The sequence below is a fragment of the Ixodes scapularis genome, unplaced genomic scaffold, assembly GCF_016920785.2.
Source record: "Ixodes scapularis isolate PalLabHiFi unplaced genomic scaffold, ASM1692078v2 PGA_scaffold2__306_contigs__length_199485367, whole genome shotgun sequence".
Lineage (NCBI taxonomy): Eukaryota > Metazoa > Arthropoda > Arachnida > Ixodida > Ixodidae > Ixodes > Ixodes scapularis.
The window spans coordinates 166,344,744-166,366,154 of NW_024609857.1; the positions used below are offsets into that span (position 1 = coordinate 166,344,744).

At 46.2% G+C, this 21,411-nt stretch overlaps 1 protein-coding gene across 2 annotated transcripts in view; it reads right to left on the reverse strand.

Annotated features, from left to right (window-relative positions):
- The window catches only part of LOC115318894 (high mobility group protein DSP1), a 43,884-nt gene that overhangs the window by 20,741 nt on the left and 1,732 nt on the right, over positions 1-21,411 (reverse strand). For both annotated transcript variants that reach the window (XM_029978610.3, XM_029978603.3), the window contains exons 2-3: positions 16,848-17,341; positions 4,556-4,666 (exon numbers count right to left, since the gene is read on the reverse strand). In XM_029978610.3, the coding sequence (XP_029834470.1) occupies positions 4,556-4,666; positions 16,848-17,341 (605 nt within the window). The remainder of the gene's footprint in view (positions 1-4,555; positions 4,667-16,847; positions 17,342-21,411) is intronic.

Consider the following 21,411-nt stretch of genomic DNA (forward strand, 5'->3'; position numbering starts at 1 on the left):
GCCACCTGGCACTCCAAGCGTCTGGCAAACCATCAAGTGCAAAGCCCCACCGGCCGGCTTTCTCTAAGGAGGTGGCCAAGGAGGTTGTGCCACTGTACAACCGCTTGGCACAGAAAGAATTGTTGGCCAGGTGCGCACGGATGAAGACCCAAAACGCCAACGAGTCTTTCAATGCCCTTGTATGGAAAAGATGTCCAAAGACCGAGTTTGCTTCACTTCAGACGATTGAGACGGCAGTGGCCCTAGCTGTCCTGGATTTTAATATGGGACCGAAAGGAATGGAGAGGGCTCTCCTTGAAATGGAGATGGAAGCCGGGAGCCACCACGAGTCCCAGACAAGAAAGGTGACCCAGCACCGACTTGCCAGGTCCAGAGCCAGTGCCCTGGACTCGTCAAAGGTCGCCCACAAGCGACGCAAGCTGGAAGCGGTGGCTGTTGAGCAGAAGCGCCTCAACCAGGAGGGTCCTACCTATGCTCCTGGACAGTTTTAGTGGCCTTTTTGAGGCAATAAACGCATATCTGAGGTGTGGAAACTTTAGATGCGTTTTTCTCCGTTCCATTTTTTCAGCATAAATTTCATTTTAGTCAAGCTATCGTTTGACAATGGGACTAAAGGAAAGGCCCATTCTTTGTTTTTCTGGACTGAAATTTAATGAGGAATGTGCCTGTGGGATTGTTTTTTTATTTTATGGGTTTCTTTTATAAAACTTTGTAACATTTTGTCTAAGACAGAGAGGGCTGAAAAGTAGATTGATTTTGCAGAACAATATTTTTATAGAAATAAATGACTTTTTACTAAAATCTTTTCATAGGCGCATACAATGAACATTCTGTTTTGTACCTAGCAAAAAAAAAAGTGAGATTATATCTTAGTTTTCTAACGATAGATTGACTAAACAATGCATGTTTGTCCTTTATGAAGACTACTGTAATTTCTTTCGCAATTATTGTACAGTGCTGAAATTTCATTCTGCACCATCTACCATGACCAGCAGGCCACTCACTAAATTTCATTCATTTTAAGCCAGGGGTTCAAAAGTTGACCCTCCCAGGTAGTGTCTCCCCTTAATGCGCCATCATTCGAGGGTAGCGTACCAAAAATATGACAGTAAAGTTGTAGACTATCAGAGGCAGCTATAAAGCTGTCCTTTATAGAATGCTTCGACGGGGTTTCCAGGTCACTAGTTTCGGGAAAGGGTTTCGTGCGCTTTGAAATGCAACTTAAAGTGTTAAAACTGTGGCATGTTGGGAATGTCAGGAAAATTGGTGCGGACCCTGCGGAACAATGCAGCGGAGCCTGAAACCTGAATTAGATTGCGACAGCAAAACCCCACTGGATTCCCACAGTTGCCAGACGACAATGAAAACTCTTCCAAACACCAATTCGCTCGCAGATTTGTCCACTTTGGCGCAACATTTCCCTTTGGGCGCAGCAAGGCGCAGGCAAGCGGGAATTCATCAAAATGACGCAACTGGACCATCCTTGCGCAGCACTTATATCACTGTATACCGGTCACTCGTATATTTTATGTCCCGCACTGAGGGAGAGCTTTCCCCTTAGCATGTGAGCTGCTAATACCAGATTCACATGACAGACCAAATCACGAATTTCGTCCGCGGACCATGTACCTTGTGACCGTCATGTCACCGATCCTGCGATTTGCACCTCGTTCGCGGACTCATGAAGTGAAGTCTTCTCACTCGCGGATTTTTCGCGGGAGATTGACTTGAAAAGTGTTTAGTCTGGGAATGGTGCAATGTTTTGTTTTGTGTTTTCGGAGAATTAAACCAAAAACGGCGCATCATTGTGTTTTGCGCATTCCCTGGTTCATTTTGTCGCACTATTCTTGGTTCGACGCATGAAAGAAACTGCAGAAACGGTGTCCGGCTAACGCGATGCACGTTCTGGCCCTTCCTCTGGGAACGTGTCAAGAAACTGCCGACAAAACTTCTCCAGCATGCTGCAATAATTCTTGCACGTCCAAGCAGCCTTTCACCAAGCAAGACCTTTCTTGTGACTGTGGTGTTGTGGACGAGCGCGGAATCCGTGAAGGCAACTCCGAACACCCCTCTGCGAGTTGAGAACACCGTCGCTTTTACGCCAAACCCCTCTCGAGCAGGACCATGACTGTGTCAGTGTCATGCCTTGGGTTAGTAAAGCTAGTGTCGCCTTGTGCGAAGGCTATCACTGTGTTCTGTCTCGACCTGTGCTTACCAGCAGCGTACAATACATTTCTTTGTTGCGCTAGCAAACACAGATTTCTCTCTTGAACAACGGTGCCACAATGCGAAGTTGGATTTTTGTGGCACTCTGGAGTGGCAAACAGGTTCAGTCCCTTCTCGCTGGCGTCTGCTCGTCGTCTCCCTCGTGTGGGTGCGCTTGGGAGACGGACGAACAGCGGATATGTCGTCACGTGATCAATCTCTCCGCAGATCAGTCCGACTGTGAATCGGCCACAAGGGGAACATGAGATGCAAGATAAGCAAAATCGCTGCAGTCGTTACATGAGGAAAAAAAAAAAAAGAAGTCAAAATATTGTTACTCGTTGTGGGGAGTGTGTTCATTATGCGAGTAAATATGGTATATTATCTCTCTTCAGTTTGTAGTCTGCTCTGGCGGTGTGCGGTACACAAGGGAGGCCAGAAGCCCACTCGACAAAGCTAACTGCCCGCCAGAGCAGACTACTAACTGAAGAGAGATAATACACCATATTTACTCGCATAATGAACACACTCCCCACAACAAATAACAATATTTTGACTTTTTTTTTTTTTTCCCCTCATGTAACGACTGCATTTCCAATTTTCGGCTCTGCGAGTCTCGAATTGTGTCCAACTTAGCTAGCGACAAAGTCAATTTTCTTTTGCCGCCAAGCGGTCAGATCAAGCCAAGCTAATGGTGAATTCCGCTCGCAGATCTCGAGCGCTCCATTTGGAGTGCGCATATTCCGCTCGCAGATCTGGCTCGAGCTGGTCATCTTCCGCTCGTAGATCTCTGGCGACCCCCGCTCGACGGAGCACCCAAACCCCGCCGAACTTGCTCTGCGGGATTTCACAGATCTTTCCTGAAGTTGACAGAGCGCTACGTCATTTCCTTCTGAATCGGCAGTGCGCATGTGCGGCAAGGTTGGAGAGGTCGGCGGGCCGGTCGGGTCGTCGAGTTGGATCTGTTCGGGTGCGTCGGTTATTTACGAGGGATTGTGACGGCTCTAACGCTTGTACCTCGCAAGGATCAGGGATACAAAGCTGGGACTTTGTAGCGAGGAAGAACGAGAAAAAGAATGACAGAAAAGCCGGAGGCGGAGGCAGGTGCAAGGTTAGGCCTGTTCATTCTGCAGCCAATGATTGTTTACCTTTTTACAGAGCATTGCGCCAGCGTTTTCCCATGCAATAAAGCAAGAAGAGATTAGGCAACGACCGTGCAGGTGATGGTTTATTACCTCTGTGTTTATTAAACTTGTACCAGAAATCTGAACTCCACCGCTGGCAATCGCTGTTCGTGCCCCGCTGCTTCGAAGCGGCCTAAAGGTATGTGATGGTGCCGAACGCGGACGTCTTCGTTATTTGTGACAGGAGCGCTGTGGTACGTATAATTTCGCCCGGCCTGTGTCGCGTGTTATTTCTGCAACTAAGCAGTGACAGTTGTCGATGGTCGTTGGAAAGATCAGTCGGCTGAGGCATTGGTGGGCTTGTCAAGTTTGAGCAGCGGCCATTTTGAACAACGGAGGGGGAGGCGGTGGGGAGAGGGGTGGGGGAGGTCGCTCCAAAAATGCAAGTTTATCTTCCCCTCGTCAATTCGGAGCAGGCCCCATGGAGCGGGATTTTGCCTCCCTCACGGATTTTGGAAAGCACTCCAGATCTGCGAGTGGAATTCACAATAAGCCAAGCCACTCTCGCAATGGCTGCAAGTGCGTAGTTGCAGAAATTAGCAACAGTGAAACCGAGTGGTGCGAGCACTTGATAGAGCTTGAGCCGAGGAATTGCCCAGCCCAGACATTCTTCGCCTATTGAATGCAATGATGTCAACGAAGACGGCTTCATCTGTGGTCTGCTTTCGGACAGGGAAATCGTGAAAGTGGATAGGCCTCAGAGCGGTCGCGTCTCTCTCCATGCTGAGTGCGCTCTTCCTTACGCAAAAGGCATGCCGAAAGCGTCCTAAAAGGGTTCATAATTTATAAAGCATGGATAGTGTGGCGCAGCCCCGAAAAGCCGTGGGTGCGCCTCCGTCAGTAGAGACTTGCCACGGTACCTTGCCGTGTCATATTGGCACCTAATGATATTTGCACAAAGTGTGTAAGTGCAAAATGTTTACCCTGCGTAATAAAGCCCCCCCCCCTTCCCCACCAAATGTGTGTCAATTTTTCTGGAAAAAGAAGTGTGTTTATTATGCGAGTAAATACGGTAGGATTTTATAATCGAAAGTTGTGAAAGCTGGCAGACCTCCAGCATAACGATTCATACTAAAGAGGCCAAATCAAATCTTGGCTAAATGAACGAGCCCACAACAAGGATGGAGCTCTCGCAGCGTGTGAGGAAGAGCAAAAGAGTGACGCACCTCTCGCTTGTAGCGCTCCCTGTCCCTGGCGGCCGCACCCAGGAACGGCTGTTTGTCCTCGTCCGACATTGTGTTCCACTTGCCCGCACATTCCTTGCCAAAATCTCCAATCTGCACAGGGGATGAGAGCAAACATTGCAGTTCAACCCCCTCCCGCCCCCAGGAGGACACCAAAGCAACACTCCATTCTCATTCGTTTGACCCTCAATTACATTTCTTGACCTCCAAGAGCCCCCTCTCCACTGCATTTGCACATTTCAGATACGCCAACAAGATGCCAACTCATCAATGCAAACATTTGGAAACAATTGTTTTAGCTATGCAATTTCCACCGCAACAATATTAGAGTAAATTAGAGCGCCAAAATTGATGGTAGCAATACAGCTGTGCAATTCTCAGTTAAAAGCTTTTTCCACTATAAACACCTTTGGAAATTCACATGTAGTTTCAAAATGACCTAATGTCGGCATGTGGGAAATAAACATGTCGATATTCTGACGAGCATGCTAATGCACGCAGAGGGGTAAAAAACGGGCAATATTTAAAAAAAAAAAAAGGTGAATTTGGGATTTATTATTTTTGAATCTCCATATTTCATGTATAAAAATAACGAGTGCCGGTTATGATCGCGAAATTAGTCAAATACCCATTTCAAGACCTTCAGGCAACCCAAAAGGGCATGAATTCGAGCCATTTTTCTCCGTTCAAGTTGCGACGTTGCCCGCCACCTGATTTACATTGACAACTAGGTCCAGCCGTCTCCTCTCCATTGCAGTCTTCTGTAGCTTCAATTTCTCGCAGAGGTCTATGAACAAAATATTTTCCGCACCATGGGGGGGGGGTATAGCTACACATGCATTATGAGAATCGAAAGCAATTTTTTTTTTTATGTCATTTAAGTGCAACTTCAATCTGTGCGCAATTTTTTTTTTTTTTTTTTTTAATATTGCACAATTACATTTAAATATACTTTAGGATACATCAAATGCAACTATCTAGGTTAGGTTAGAATATTTTTTTTTATTTAGATGTTTGTTCGTTCCTTGAAATGGCATTTTTGCTATTGTTAATTGTTTTAATATGAAAGAGGTACCACACATATTATTTTTGTTCATCGCACTCAGTGGTTTAAAAGGAGCAAATTTATTAATTTTACTAGGCATTCTAAGTGTGCTGCCAAGCCACCTGTAAGCGGAAGAATTTTTTTTGTTTCCATATACATTGGTTAACAACTTAGGACCCAGAAGTCAGAAAAAATAATAAATTCCTTGTGCATGCTTGATTCTGAAATGATCTATTTTGGCGGTTTTTAAGCTACAGGTTCTAATGCCGGAGTCCCACTAGAGTGACAAGCAGAAACAAAAGACAGCGACGAGCCTCAAACACATGCAGCATGCTCCCAATGGCACCTTCGCCAGGCTTTTAGTCGTTCGGCGCTCGTAAGTAAGCGCGAGCGATAGCAAGCCTGCCAAAGATACCTTCACATGCATGATGCTCACGTCTGAGCATGGCCTCTTTTATTCTACAAAGCCTGTCAAATCGCGAAAGACTATGGTTCGAGACCCGTCGCTGTCGTTTGTTTCTGTTTGCCACTCTAGCGGGACTCGGGCATAAGTGTCCTAAAAAAACTCAAAATTACTTGTGGGCGGCCGATTTCCCTATTAAAGGGCAACTCCGGTCCATACTTTCGATTTTGGGATTATGGCTGTTTTTAGTGCAGTTAGCACCCCCGAGTTGCAAGGTGTCATTTTTTTTTTTCGTAATTGTGCGTAGTTTTAAAGATGTCGACGTCTCAAAGTTTTGTTTGGGGCACGGCCGACAAAACCGAAACTAGCCGCTCGAGGTTCCGGCAACACTGGAAATCAGCCGCTATGTGGACGTGACGCCAAGATCGTTCTCGTTCAGCGAGTAAGCAGTCCAAGCGGCACCTACCTCTGTTGCGCTAGTCGTCTAAACATAGAATGTAAACTGATTTTGTTTTAATTCTGTATACGTGGTAGTTATCCAGCATATGTAGCAAGAATTAGTGCGTATACCCAAAAGCTAGCGACTGGAAAACGAGTGAACTCGTTCGGTGCTGTACTCGGCAGCTGTCGGCGTGCGTGCGGTCTCCCGCACCCGTCGCTAGGCTTAAATTGTCATCGGGGCTCCGTGGATGGAGCGGCGTTGCTCTACGTTGCGCTGCCAGTGACGTACAGTGCTGGCGCTCTCGCGCGGCGGGTCAGTCCCAGACACGAAGCTTTGAGGCTCTCCGGCGTGTTCCGCAACAACCGAACAGACGTGTGTCGAGCTGCAGACGTCTGTTTTTTCGTTATTTTTTTCTCAGGCGCGTAAAAGCCGAATTTGTAAGCTACGACACTAATTTACCACATAAGTTCGTCCAGGTAGTGAATCTTTGTACAAATAAAAAAAACTTGCCGTACTAAAAAAAGAAAAAAAGTTCTTTGGGCAGTTATTTTCTTCTCAAAGCTAGCAAAAGTTTTTGTGGGTGATAAAGGAAAACAGAGAACGTTAGCAAGGTGAGAACATTTTCTTTCCCTTCCGCATTCCCACCCCCACCCACAACAATTTTTTTTTATTAGAATACAAAGGATTTTAAGTTTTCCTTCGTAACTTTTGACTAAAGCAAGTTTTTTTTTTTTTTTTTTTTTTTTTTTGCATTTTTAAATATTATATTTACCTCCAGCCGAACTCGGGCAAATTAGAGAGCTGTAACTTACAAATCCGAACTTTCGCGATTTCTTTTAAGTCCCTTGTGGTATTCACAAGCGCAATGTTAATTAATACTGCTGCGTAACGGGTTCGAACGATTGGGAGGCGGATGTTTATATCGCATGAGCTTCACGCGCCGGCCGTTCGCTAGTAGTCGTTACGGACCTGAATACTACGCACAGGATTGCGTAGTAAACAAGCAGTGACGCAAAGCAGAACATTGTTTTCGTTTTCATTACAAACTTCAGTGTTTGGAGCTAGTTAATGGTTGTACTCTACATGCCCACCATTCCCCATTCAATGGAGCATGAATGCTCAATCTTCAACACTGCACTTGACAATGACTGTTTTATTTATTGATCAGGATACTCTTATCATGTTTACCTTTTCGGTACATGTACGATGGGCAAAGAGCGACGGCACGGCATCCTTTTTAAGCCTCGACCCCTTCGCTGACAAGCCACAAGCAACCAACACCCACAGGTTTCGTTCGTAACTCTCCGGCGAAAAATGATCGGAGCAGAGTTTCGATCTGGGGGTCGACGTCCAAGGCTTTCCAAAGTCCACTCGTCGAACAGCGTTCACCCACACCTTCTCCAATTTCCGCTCCGTTGGAAACTTGTGAAAAAGCGCCTCCGGGTTGCGCAGCGGCTTGTTTGAGCAGCCCACAGCGCTTTAAGTTGTACTCGGCATCTTTCGAGGAACAGCTGGGCAGTCTTGGACGCACCGAGTTGCTCGCTAAAACGAGTCTAGGAGACCTCGCAAGCAAATAAACAAAAGGCTATACCGAAGCTACACGGGCTACAGGTAAAAGCAACGGCTAAACACGCAATAACAAGCCGAAGTAGCGGTGGTAGCGGCACAAAGAAGCGCACGCGACGGCTACGCCGTGCTCCCGTCCGGAACAGAGGAAAAAAAGAGAATGATGTTGACATCATGGCCCAATGTTGCTTTAGCGATCGGCAACCCGCTGGCCGCCCGCTAAGGAGCAGCGGCTCGCGTTTTTAATATCGACATTAGTTGAGAATGCGGCGTCGCACGGACGTGAAATTTTGGCTGGGGTCGTATTTTGTGTCACTAAAGCGATACCAGTAATTTAATTCATTTTGAGTTTTGGCCGGAGTTGCCCTTTAAGAGTCCAATAAAAGATTGACACGCCCTTCTTTCTGCAGCCTGGAGCAGACCCCAAGGGTCGCCGCCAGACGGGAGTATTCAAACAATAATCGACGCATTATGTTTTCTACGCCCCAAGATTTGGCACATCTGTCGAAATATAATGCGTGACGTGCCTACAAAGAGCAAAAACAATAACGTTCGGAATCTCTACGCCATTAACCATTTGCCTTGGTCAAATTTTACGGAGGTGGTGGGGACCCGAGGCTGCGAGTTTACATCTAGAACTGGTCCTTTTTATTGACTAAAGCCCAACAAACGATATGACATCAAATACGAGCTTCTACAAAAATCGCTGGACTGCCCCCTAAAAGAAACACTGACACCCCCCAAATTAATTTTGCTACAGCGTCACACATAGTTTCAATAAACTCAAAAAAGCGCAACTGCCCAAAACCGGACTGGGGAGGAAAATATAGAGGAGGAGAGAGGTGGCAGAAGTCACGTGGCTGCGATACTTTTTTTCCCCTCAAACAACGCATTTTAAACTTTTTAGAAGCCCCCAAAAACTGGGTATATTTCTTTTCTATTTTTAATAGTGTGTGCCTGCCTTCAATGACACACGGCTTTCATTACCTCTTGTGGTTGTATCTAAAGCTTAGAAAACGGCCTGTGACCACGGAGAAAAAGGTGAGTGAGCGCGACTCAAACCGGCCAGTTCTCGATCGGCGGTTGTCCGGCGGAAAGAAACCGAATACCGAGCCGCAAAATATGTTCTGGGTAGGTGGGCTCTCATATGTCAGGTACAACTAAAAACCTCGGCTAGCATAAATACCCCGTCTCTGTCCCTTTAAAGGGTATGGAAACGAAATTCTGGAGCCCATTCCTTCCCTTCAACATGATGTGGAAAGCAGTAGAACGTCAGAAACATCACAATTTTGTTGGAAAATGTGAGCAAACATATTTTAAACTGCTTTAAACAATAACCACCCGGCTGTCGGCTATGAAGCTTCGACAAAATGTTGGGACGGGCTCTGACGGCAGTGCCACTATATAGGAACTACGCTCACTAGTACAGATCCCCTAATGTTTGGTGAAGAAAGCCAAAGCACAGTTGGCCACCTTGGAGTCACTCCGGCAGCCGACCTTTGACGCTAAGGGCCAATGCTGCTTTCAACGTCACTCTCGCCAAGGGACGCGACCTCTCGTGGTGACCCGGGTTTACGTCGCTGAGCTACCCACTTTTGTGCGCGGTGCGGGAGAAAGATCCATTTGAAACACTCCTATGTTGTTTGGGTAGCAACTTGCTTTCTGGGTGCAGTGACTGGGTCTGCATCCAAAGATCAGCCTTAACGCATTTCCGGCCTGCCATCAGGAAACGTGGTCAGACCATGATTGCCCCATGGAGACTTCTCGTAGCACTATTTTTGTATTGCTCCAGCACGAGGTCACCCAGACCAGCGGCCTATACTTTCCATTTTCCCAATGGGGGGGGGGGCAGGCTGAGAAGTTGTTTGGGAGGGGGGGCTTTTCAGCACAAGCAGAAAAGCACCCAGCCCCCCGGAAGCACGCTGGGAATCTATTTTTCATGTATTTTGTCAATAAAGGCAACATGGGCATTATTTTGTTTACATGCCATTGCTAGAAACTCGTTACGTGGCACGTAAACAGCGTCTCGATAAGGATCAAGGCCCGGGCCCGGGGAGGGAGGGGGGGCCGCCCGCCCGCCCGTTATGGTTATTTAAACATGGTTAAAAATGGACCATAAAAACTTTTCCACCTTTTACACTCAGTAGTTTATTTAGCTTGTAAATATAAGAATGCCAGCAAAAACTGGTATATCCTATAAAAACAAATGCGTCGGCAGTATTACGATGCATGAAATGCGGTTTTTAAATTCATTTATAAGACATTCAAAACACACTTCAAGGAAATTTAAAATCTACCTGTCGTGTTCAGAAATAGGCAGAATATGATCCACAATATCCGTAAATGACAATCGCATGTTTGTACTTTGAGCCTGATGGCTGTACTTTTTCCTTCTAAATGGCTCCCACAGGCAAGTGCTTGGAGAGCAGCCAGTGGACAGCATGTGACATATGCTGCTATCCTGACATAGATTGTCTAGGGAGGAGCAAAGCTGAGGCCAGGCTGATATCCTAGCTGTTCCAGCCAGGGATCAAGCCACCCAAACTAACCCCAAAGCTGCTTTTGTATGAATTTAGAGTGTGAGGTTAATCTTCTAGAATCTTCTAGAGTAGGTGTTCTCAAACTGGGTTCTGGGGAACAGAGGGGTTCCACGAGCTGGTCTCATGGGTTCCGCGAACACCCAAATTGCACCCCCCCCCCCCTTCTTGCCGCAGGCTGCACGGCAGGACCATGCAAAGCGCCTTCATCTCACTTTGTACTGACATTGCGATTGATATGGTGGGGATATATGGGAAGCAGCACAAGCAAAATTGCCTACAACTGGGCATCTGTTGCTTCTCGGTCGGCAAATATAGAGGGGGTTCCCCGGCAGTTTTTGAGGCTTCCTGGGGTTCCGTGAGGCCAAAAAGTTTGAGAACCCCTGTTCTAGAGGGACAATAGCGACTTCAGGGACACACAAAAGAGAGTCTCAGGGAGAGGGGAGTCCCTCCTTCAGCTCTTCTCTCTTCTAAGCTTTAGTCATGGCCGGAGGCGAGACAGTTACCGTCACTACTCGTCAAGGTTCCTAGACGGGCATTACAATTACGAGGTGTTGCGACGTCCACCAGGTGCTCTTTGCTAATTGTTCCATTTATTTTAAAATTTTGTGCCTTTTTCAAAGAGAGATTGCTCCGTTGAACACAAATAGACGAAGAAATAAGCACCGAAATTTCGTTGTAGTATCCGTTAAACTATCGTCTCAGAGAGCGAAGAACCTTAATTTTTATCAATTTGCCCACTAAACAAAGCACGAAAAGTAAATGGGTGTATAGGTCAGGGGACATCAATTTCCCTACCAATCTTGGCAGGGAAACTTAATTGGTATATAGATATAGCTAAACTACAACTAAGTTTCCCCACTAAATTTAGCGGGAAACGCAAGGTCAGATGGACGAAAATAATTTTGGAATGGAGTGGGGGGTCCGTTAAAAATCATTCCATGCTCCAATATCATAAACTGCAAAAAACCCCAAATATTCTAAAAACCTAGTTGTGCTTTAGAAGTGCTCTTTAGCGGCATTGGAACCAGAGTTGAATCACAGTTTGCTGCTCTTTCGATCAATTGCTGCACAGACACTATCTGAACTACCGTATTTACCCAAATATAGACCAGCCTTTTTTTCCTTCTTTCTAGGCACAGCTTTTTAGAGTGCCTTGTGTCGTTTCACCTCTTGGTCTTCGTCTTATTCGGCGCTTTTATTTAAAGCTTTTTAGAATTAGAGGCAGACCTACAATCAAGCTCAAGGTAGGTCAACCCGTAATCTCCCATCAGGTTAACCCAGAAACTCCCCCGTGCAAGTCACTGGTCTTAGCGCCCCAGTGCAATGCGGTGAAGGTCGACGCGAGGGGCGTAGGAGCAACGGTACACCGTAGCTACATCACAGAGGCACGTATCCAGTGATTTCGTCGGGAATAAAAGACCCCAATTCTGCCTTCTCGCGATAATCGCCACCTCACCATTTTGCGAATTTTTCTCTACATTTTTAGCTCCTTTTAACTCCTTGGGTATCCGCAGTAAACTGGCAGATGCAGATAAAATCTAATCAGATTTGGCACACTGTGTATCGGACGCGGACATCCGTGGGTCCGGATCCACATTTTTGCCGAGGCGGGACATAAGTGCGCACGATTACACAGTGTAGGGAGAACGAGCGAGTGATACTATGAACTTCATTGTGGAAAGTATTGGGGGAACCAACTACTCCCCTCAATAAAAGGTGCCAATCGGGGAGGACATTTTCCTTCGCGTCTAGAAAGATTTGATTCCCACCGAAGATTGCTTTAGAACATTCTATCTTGCCAAAAATGCTGTCCCTAGAAAAAGGGAAGAATGCAGGAGTAACTTGTCCTGGGAAAGCGTGTTCTTGCTTGGTAGGGAAAAAGCAGAAAACATTCCTTGGACAAAGGAAACCCAAAACGCACAAGGCACGAGAAAAAGATGCCTAGAAATGGCTTCTTTGCCTACGAATAGATCGAGGAGACTGAATTCAATTCTCTGGAGTGGTGGAGTTCCCGCACCTCGATCTTGTAGCGGAGTTTGTGTGTGCCATCCCTGCATCAAGTGCATCAAATGGAAAGGGACCCTCATTAGCGGGGATTAATTTGAAAGAGGCAAACCAGCCTGAATCCGTCCATGTTTACAATACTGTGTCTTCCAACAGCAACTTCGACAAGTAAAACGTTGTGCATGTGTGGGTTTCTTTTTTTTTTTTTTTTTTTGACAGTTAGCATAGAGTTGTTTTTAAGTGTATATAGTTCCTACCATGCAGTTGAGGGTCTGTGTCTAAAACTAAAACCAATAGGTGTTGCCATTATTGAATATTGCAATAGTTTCCCAGTGGTGTACTCGCACCTTACCAACATGAGTACTTTTCTGTGGTGACTAAGTGCCTTTCTTCTCCCACTTTCTTATTTTTTGGCCTTAATAAAATGACACAATGTTATTAGTTTGTCGTTCGTTCATCTTAATGTTTGTAGAATCTGTGTCTGCTTGAAGTGGGTTTTACGAAGTGAAATGAAATATAAATATTAAAAGTTTCCACTTTTTGAGAGCGTCTTTGGGACAGACTGTCAAGTGTCAGGGAATCCCAAGACAATCTCATAACTGCAATCATCTTTCCAGCAAAGCGAAGTGTCTCTGGACGGATGGTTGCTTATTTTATAAATACTGTAAAATGACATTCACCGTATTCTGACACAAAGGGTTTGTTGTGCAAAGGCAAGCAGACGGCTTATAGGATACCATCCCAATGCTTTTTAAAATTTTGTTTGCGCTTGATTTCATTTTGTAAAATGGATGCGTGAATTGATCGGTGAGATGTGAGTTTGAATTTTACGGATGCGGTTCAGATGCGGATGCAAAGTCTGCGGGTGGGGATTGGATGCGGGTAATCAAACTGTTATCCGTGCAGGGCTCTACTTATCACCACTGAATACACTGTGCGAAGGACACGTGGAAACCTGACATGAAAAGCATGTCATGAACACAGGTACTGCAAATCAGACGCAGCAGATATGCATTTTACGGTGCAATAAACATGCGGGGACAACTTATATGTCGTAGGAACCCATATTGCATGCGCTAATTGCTAACAAAAAACGAGGGAACTCGCTACGAACCTGCATGTCGCAGGAACAAATTTCGCAGATTGCGGATGCAGCAAACTCGCATTTCACGCTTCAATAAACATGTGGAATCAACTCGCGTATCACATAAGTCAATATCGCGCATCCAGATTGCACACAAAAACACGTGAACCCGCCACGAACCTCCTTATCCCACGTACCGGTGCAACAGATCGCACGGTTGATGCGATTCCCATCGGGCATCGCGTGATGTCCGACAGGAACAGGGGGTGGGCAATGTTTCGCAAGTTTTATGTTTACAGATGATCAGCCAGAAAAACGTGATGGGATCTCTCGGGGGAGGGCGGCCCTTTTGAGGTTTTACGGTATAGGCCATTATCGGTTAAGAAAATTGTTGTGCATGCTTTGGGTTACAGTACTTTCATATGGTGTAAGTGTTAATTGTCATTGTGCTCTACAAGAACTCAATTTGATGTCTTCTGTTAACAAACATTTCCTACAATTTATGTCTGTCATATTTTGTAGAAATTTGTAAATTCTGGCAATATTATGCCACATTTCCTACAATTTATGCGCAATACACATATATGCCCAATTTTAATTTTGAAACAGCTGTACATAGGTCTTTCTGGTCTTACCCCTTAAAGACCCCCTATGTTCTTGCACGTGATCTAAGGCCTAAACATTGCTACTAAGTACTGCGGTGATCCACAAGATATGGAAAAAAGAATAAGTAAATATTATGTCCCAGCATTTTTTAACAAACCTGACCCTGGTGTTCAGAATGCCAATTTCAAATACAAACAGAAATGGGCTTTGTGAAACATTACTTCATAATTGAAAACATTTTAATTAGGTTGTACTAAGAATTCTTATTCACAAATCGTTTTTATTCATTCTTTATTCATGAAAAACCCGCAGCAGGGGGGCACAAAGCAATAAAAAAAAAAAGATCCACAGTCTCACCGCATACCTTTTCCACCGGTAATGAACTCCATTGTGCGATGGTTCAAGCAAAAAAAGTGTTTCATAATGTTTGTCCTGGAGAAATACGGCTGAACCTTATAACAATGGTATGTACAGCCGATTGGTAAGATGGTGAATGCAGAAACTTTGCAGCACAAATTCCAATTTGGTTGCAATAAATCGAGTGAAACAATTTGAGATGCAGCTTTTTACGACGTTCATTTAAATGCACCCATCCCAGTTGCTTTTTCATTTCAGTTGTGCTACTGAAACGATCATATCTTCCCAGGACAAATCGAGCAGCAATAAATTGAATATGTTCTATAGCACTGATATGAACCTGGTAAGACGGATCCCACGCATGACAAGCATATTCTAACATACGCTTTATACGCTGCTTCCTTAAATTAAGCTCTTTGCTTACATGTTTAAGGTTGTGCTGTATATTTATAAGATGGTTCTATTCTAATATTTTCATTGTTAATGTAGTACTGATGAGTCAATTTATTATGTCTTGTGAAGCACACATGAACACACTTGCTAGCATTCTATGACATCTTATTGTTACTACACCATGATTCAATTCTTTTAAGATCTCTCACAAGCTGTGTGAAGTCTGTTTCACAGAGATTATGAGAGACTATGAATCTGTTTCGTTCTGCTAATGGCCAGGCACTGCCACGCAAGCCCAATAAGGCCTTGACAGGTGTGATTTTCTATTAGTTTATTTTGACACGCAATAAAATATCATTATTAAAGTTGCGTTACAGATACCACATTGATAAACTTTGGCACTTAAAGGACACCTGCAAAGGAAAAATAAATTATTTTTAAATAGCCTAGATGGAAAAAGAATGTTATAAAAAGAATTTACAACGAAGAAAAAATATTTTTAGATGTATATTTACAGCGTGAAACGAATTTGTAGTTGGCGCCCATGGGAGCCGCCACGAGTCACGTGGTGCACCTGTGCGCCGCCACACAGTGAGCGTGGTGTGCTGCTGTTTTAACGCGTTTCTCTACGCAGCCGCGCAAGTTCGTCTGCTCCAAGGCGCCACCGCCGCCATGCAAGTTTGTCTGCTCCGGTCTATTACGTCTGCTTGCACTTTTTCAGGAGCTTCCTTTGGGCTCTAAAAGTTACTTACTAATCTTCATTTTTTGTTGCACTTGAAACAAAGATGAATAAGCAACTTTTAGAGACCATAGGAAGCTTCTAAAAAAGCGCAAGTACCATGTGACAAATAGTGGCCACTTTTCCATGGCTCCCCACGGCGCCAAATACAAACTCGTATAGTGTCATATATATAGCTTTAAAAATTATTATTTTTCATTGTAAATTTGTTTTATGACCTCCTTTTCCCAACCAGGCTGTGTAAAAAAATGTATTTTTTCTTTGCACATGTCCTTTAAAAATGCACTGAAGTGGTTTCCGAGATCGCCATTTTTTAGAGGGAATGCCATCTACGCAGTGAAAGCATACCAAAAATCTATAAACTACAGTCATGCGGGGCCTATTTCACGTTAAAAAAATGTTCAAAGGTTGCGGACACGCCCTTTTTCAGGGCGAATTCCCCGAGTGAAGCGGTCGACAAAGGTGCACGTGTGCGGACGGATCAGCGGAGTGATTCCGGATCCCAAGTAGTCCCAAGCTGCCACTGCCCCCAACAAACTATGTTTCAGCAGCTGTTTACACGTGCACGTGATGATTTGCCATCTGACGCTGTTAGAATTAGAAATCCTTCGGCGCACAAGCTAAGTTCCAGGAAATAGACACTCCATGTGACACATGCAAACGCGAGAGGGAAACTACAGAACATCTTTTCTTTTAGGGGGCACAGTGCTTTGTCCCACCCTCTCGAGGTGGGGGATGAACACGGATTTTGGAGGGGGCACTGGGATTCGCACACATGGATGGATGAATGGATAGGGAAAGAATTGCGTTAACTAAGAGGAGATTGGAAGATTGGAGGAAAAGATCTAGGGAAAAGTAAAAAAAAAGACAGAAAAAAATCAGCCATGGAATAACTTTAAAGGGGGGGGGGGGTGCATTAGAAACAAACAAAATGTATACAAATTTTAAAAAAGGGATGACGAAATGTCAGACCAGGTGGCCAAGCTGCCACCCGTTACAAAGGGTATAGCCATTACCATCCATCCATTCATCCGCATATAGGGATACTGGAACCTATATATAGCAGGCCAACCGGAGTAGACAGTGTGTACTCACCCGGGGGATCTGCCTGCCCGACTTCTTCATCTCTTCCCGGTACCACTGGGTAAAAGTGATGTAGGCCGTCGTGGCCCGCTTGGGCGCCGGCACACCGTCCTTGTTCACCTTGGGTTTCTTGTGCTTGAGCTTGCCACCGGCCCCGGCCGCCAGGTGGCCCATGTAGCCCACGTGGTGGTGGTGCTGGTGCTGGTGCAGCCCCTGGTGGGCCGCCGGGGCGTGCTGGTGCTGCAGGTGGTGGTGGTGATGGTGGTGGTGCACCCCAGAGCCCGAGCCCGACCCCGAGGAGGTCGAGTTGCCCGCCGCCAGCGAGGACATTTGCAGGCCCGCCGCCGCCGCCATGTTGGCCGCCATGTTGGCCGCCGACCCCATCGACAGGTTCAACCCAGTGGGCAGCATGGGAAGCTGCGCCATGGCCGGGTGCAGCTGGCCCCCGCCGGCCGCAGACACCACGGCCGCGTGCTGGGCCATGGCGTGGTGGTAGTCGTAGTCCGCTGCAGGGATCAACTCTTTGCAACCTCCATTCATAAAATGCCTGCCCTCGGTTCTTTCTTCGAGAACCCTTTGAAAAGCCACCCAATCTATCTTTGCAATGCTATTTAAAGATGCTGTCCGAATAGTAAGAGAGAATGGCGATTGCCAGACCAGGGTTGCAGCAACACGCCAGTAAAAAACTGCTACCAATGAGGCCCATTGGATCCTCGACACTGAGGCATTCTAAGCTTAATCTGTTGTCCACCCGACCACATAATGCAATTTTGCGTGACACACTGCCAGCCTCAAGTCGGTAAACAACCTGCAGAGATTTCCAGGGTTGCAAACACTGCCCCATTCTTTCAAAGTGCAAAGTGCACGGCCATATCAACTTGCAGGGCAACAGTGGGGAATGACTCAGCAAACTGGAGCATGCTGCCAAGTTAAAAGGAAAGCCAACAAAGAACGGCAGAAAATAACCTATTTCCAACTGGCGGCAGTTTTACTGACAATAAATTCAAACGCTACCAGTTTTACGCTATAACTTGGCAGACGGTGAAATCTAGGGTCCCAGCAAGCAAACCGGAACGTCACTTTGCTTCCTGGGACAATGCATACTGAGTGTAGGGATGGCCGAAGGGGCTTAGCCGAAAGAGCTCGGGGAATTGGCGGCGCAGTCACCCGAAGCATCCTTCGGAGGCGCCCGATGTTCTCATGTTTTCCCTTTGGCGGCAAGCGGCGGCCAGCTCCCGAAAGTGGAAGCAGATTTCCCCGCGTGGGAAGTAAACGAAACCTTCCAGGCGGGAGTGGGTGGTCGCCCTTGCCGCTGTGGTAATTGGGGAAGCGACCTTGTCAGGGCCATGTCGGCGACTTCGGGGGAGAGAGGGAGGCCCGGCCTCCCTCCGGTATGTCGGTGCGCCTTTTCGGGAAAGTTGAGTCTGAATGAGCCCGTGCGCGGAGCAAGACGTTATTCTCCCGCGGTCCTGAGGGCTCCGCGTATTCTGTCTCGCGAGACAGAGACTTTGCCGTGCGCAACAAGGGACTTGGCGCCGAGGTGCTATTGTTGGCGTTGGGTTGCCGCGAGCGGCATCAGCAGCGCGACGTTTTTCTGTTTTGTCTTGTAAAAAGTTGTGCATAAGCTGTAAATATATATTTATTTACTCAACCACCGAATCGTGAGCGTCACTGAAGCCACCGGAAAGAAGCCACCCTCCAGCCAGTGCAGCACCCCACGATAGACAAGAAACATTACTCTGAGAGTGGCAGTGCACTCGGCGCAACTTGTCTCGCTGAGCACCACTCCTGCTCTAAAAGGGCCCGCAGCATCAAAAAATCTCCCACAGTCATCTGCTCTGCTCCGTTGCCACGTTTGAGCATTCACTCTTTGCAAAGTCACCCTCAGTGCTCGAGTCCTCCTTCCATTTTGAATAAATCGCGATTGTCAGTGGGCGCGAGTTCTGACTGAGTAAAAAATGGTGATTGTGAGTTTGAGTGAGGATAGCTTAAAAGGCCAACCTTTATAGCACACAACCAATGAAACAGTGGTACCAAGCCACTTTCAGGGAATAATTTCGAGCCTAAATTGCTGGCCATGGCCGAGACAACTCTCAACCGATTTACAGGGAGGATTACCATTGTCTATAGCCGTGCCCGATGACGCTAGTTTTCAGAAAAATAATTTAAAAAACTAATGCATGAATGGGATGAAGCAGCTTGATTAGCAATGTGCTGAATTGGGAATTTACTACTCACTGTTTTGTTTTCGTGGACACTCAGATTTCCGTGAACTTGACAGACTAAAAGAGCCTTGTATAATGATTCAGAGAATCCATAGATCTCATCTCAGTAGTCACCTGACCAGTGGACAGTGGGCGCTGACACACGCAGCATCATAAGGTGGCTTCAATTTGGTTGGTTTCGGTTTCAGCGAGCTCGTGGCTGTCTTGGTGTGCTATGTCGCTTTCATTTAGTTTTGTGATATAAATGTATCCCTCGTGGTTCAGAACCAATCATACAGTGGTAATGAGCTGCCTTAAGAACTGCGACGTAATTACCACCCCAAATAGTGGACGTTTTTACAAACACCCTCATCTGATCACATTCTTCATTCAGCCAGGTTCAGCAGTGAAACGAGTGAAAGGATGGCCGGGGAGGATTACCGATGTCTACGGCCAGACTGGATGTACCTGCCGATACTAGCTTCCATAAAAATAAATGAATGAAGAGACTAATGCATGGAGGCACAGTGAAAAAGCAGGTCAATATTCTGACTAACAATGTGCTGAATCACAAATAACAACTGAACTCGAAAGTTTAGTGCTCACTGTTCGGTTTTCGAAGAAACCAATATTTTGTGGAAAATGACGACCTGGAAGCCACCCGTAATGACGCATAAAACGACCCCCCCCCTTTCCCCCCCCGTAATGATACAAGCTGTGCTTCTTCCGTTCTCACCCAGGAAGTCCAAGCCTTTGCGTCTAAATAAATTAACTGAATTTGATATTGTTATTGATACTGGATGACTCGAGACATGAGATTAAGCAGAATGTAAAGTTAAATCCATTAATAAACAGATCAAGCGAATGTTCATACCATGAAAATGTTTCCCCCACATAATTAAAGGCAACTTTTTTTAATTTGTTATGAAGGCCAAGGACAATGCTTTCAAGAAACATACAGAATGACTCCTTGTATTGACAGCCTTCTTTAAGATCATAAATATACCTTGCGCTTCTTGCACCATAATCACTTGGCCGCCATCACCCTAAGGGACACTGACAGGGTATCTATGCTCGCCAAGGTTTTTATTTGTACATGACATGAGAGCACAACCACCCAGAAAACAACGCGCAGCTCGAAATTCGTTTTACCACCTGAAAAAAATGGCACAAATGGTGCAACTGGACCACCGTTGCTCTTAGCGAAAAAACCCGAGTTATCGAAAGTGATTAACCTTTAAAACATCTCTAATGTGGCTCAATGCTAATTGCTGCGTCTCATAGATATTTGGTACACCGACAGTGGAAATAGTTAAATCGTGATACCAAACTAACTGCAGAAGTTGTGCACATCATGGTGTAATGCAATTAGGTAGCAGATATAAGCATGGGACCACACTTTACGGAGTAAGGCAAGAAAATGTGGTGAACCACGATGGAAAGCACATATACAATGCATTCGTCAAGGTGCGGAGGGGAGTTGAAGCAACCTAGGGATGGCCGCCTCACACGAGTCTAAGATGGCAGGGTTCATGCGACTGCAAACAAAAAGGTCTTTATTTCAGGCTCTGTCTGGCTAGAGTCCGGCCGGGATTTAGAAGTTGGGACCCGACAACCCGATGTTAGTAGAAAATCTAGAAATTCAATATTAGGAACTGTGGTGTGCTTTAAAATGTTAACAGGCAAAAAAAAAAAAAAAGTAGTGGAATACAAGTGCAAGTTACAAGGCAGAAAATTCAGACGAAGGTGGTGGTTTCATCCAGCGCGATGCTCCATCCTGAGCAGGGACTGGCATGCCCCAGCGTTCATTCATCCAGACAGAGGCCCGATGTGGGAATCGCGCTCCCAAACCCCCAGCGTAGTAGGCCATTTTAACAACGCGAGCCGATTAAAGCACCGGGAGGCTGCCGGGATGGAGCGGGAGAGGAGGGCTACACGGGGAGCTCCCGATCAATACCCCGAGGGGAAAGCGGCGCTGGAGAGGGCGTTCGAGAAGGCGCTAAAAAGAAGCGGACGCCGTTTTCCATTCGAAATAATACTCGGCCTCGCCTGGCGAGGAGGACTTTTGTCTCGCGCCAGGCCTCGCCGCCTGCGTCCGCACATGACGTAAGGCGCCGTCCAGCGTCTCCGACGTTTTCGCCGCCCGCACAAACCCTCACGCCCTTGATCCGAACCTCGGGGACTGACCCCGCTGCATTTCCGCACCTTCTTTACCCAGAGCTGCCAGAAGAACCAAAAAAAAGGAACAGCACAAAGGCAGTTTACGTGCTGTTAACAAATGAACGCCGCGCCGAACTCCAACAGTGCGATTAAGTGTCTTCCTTAGAAAAGCGAGACGTGCCACCGCTCGTGCCATCCCTTTTAAATTTGCT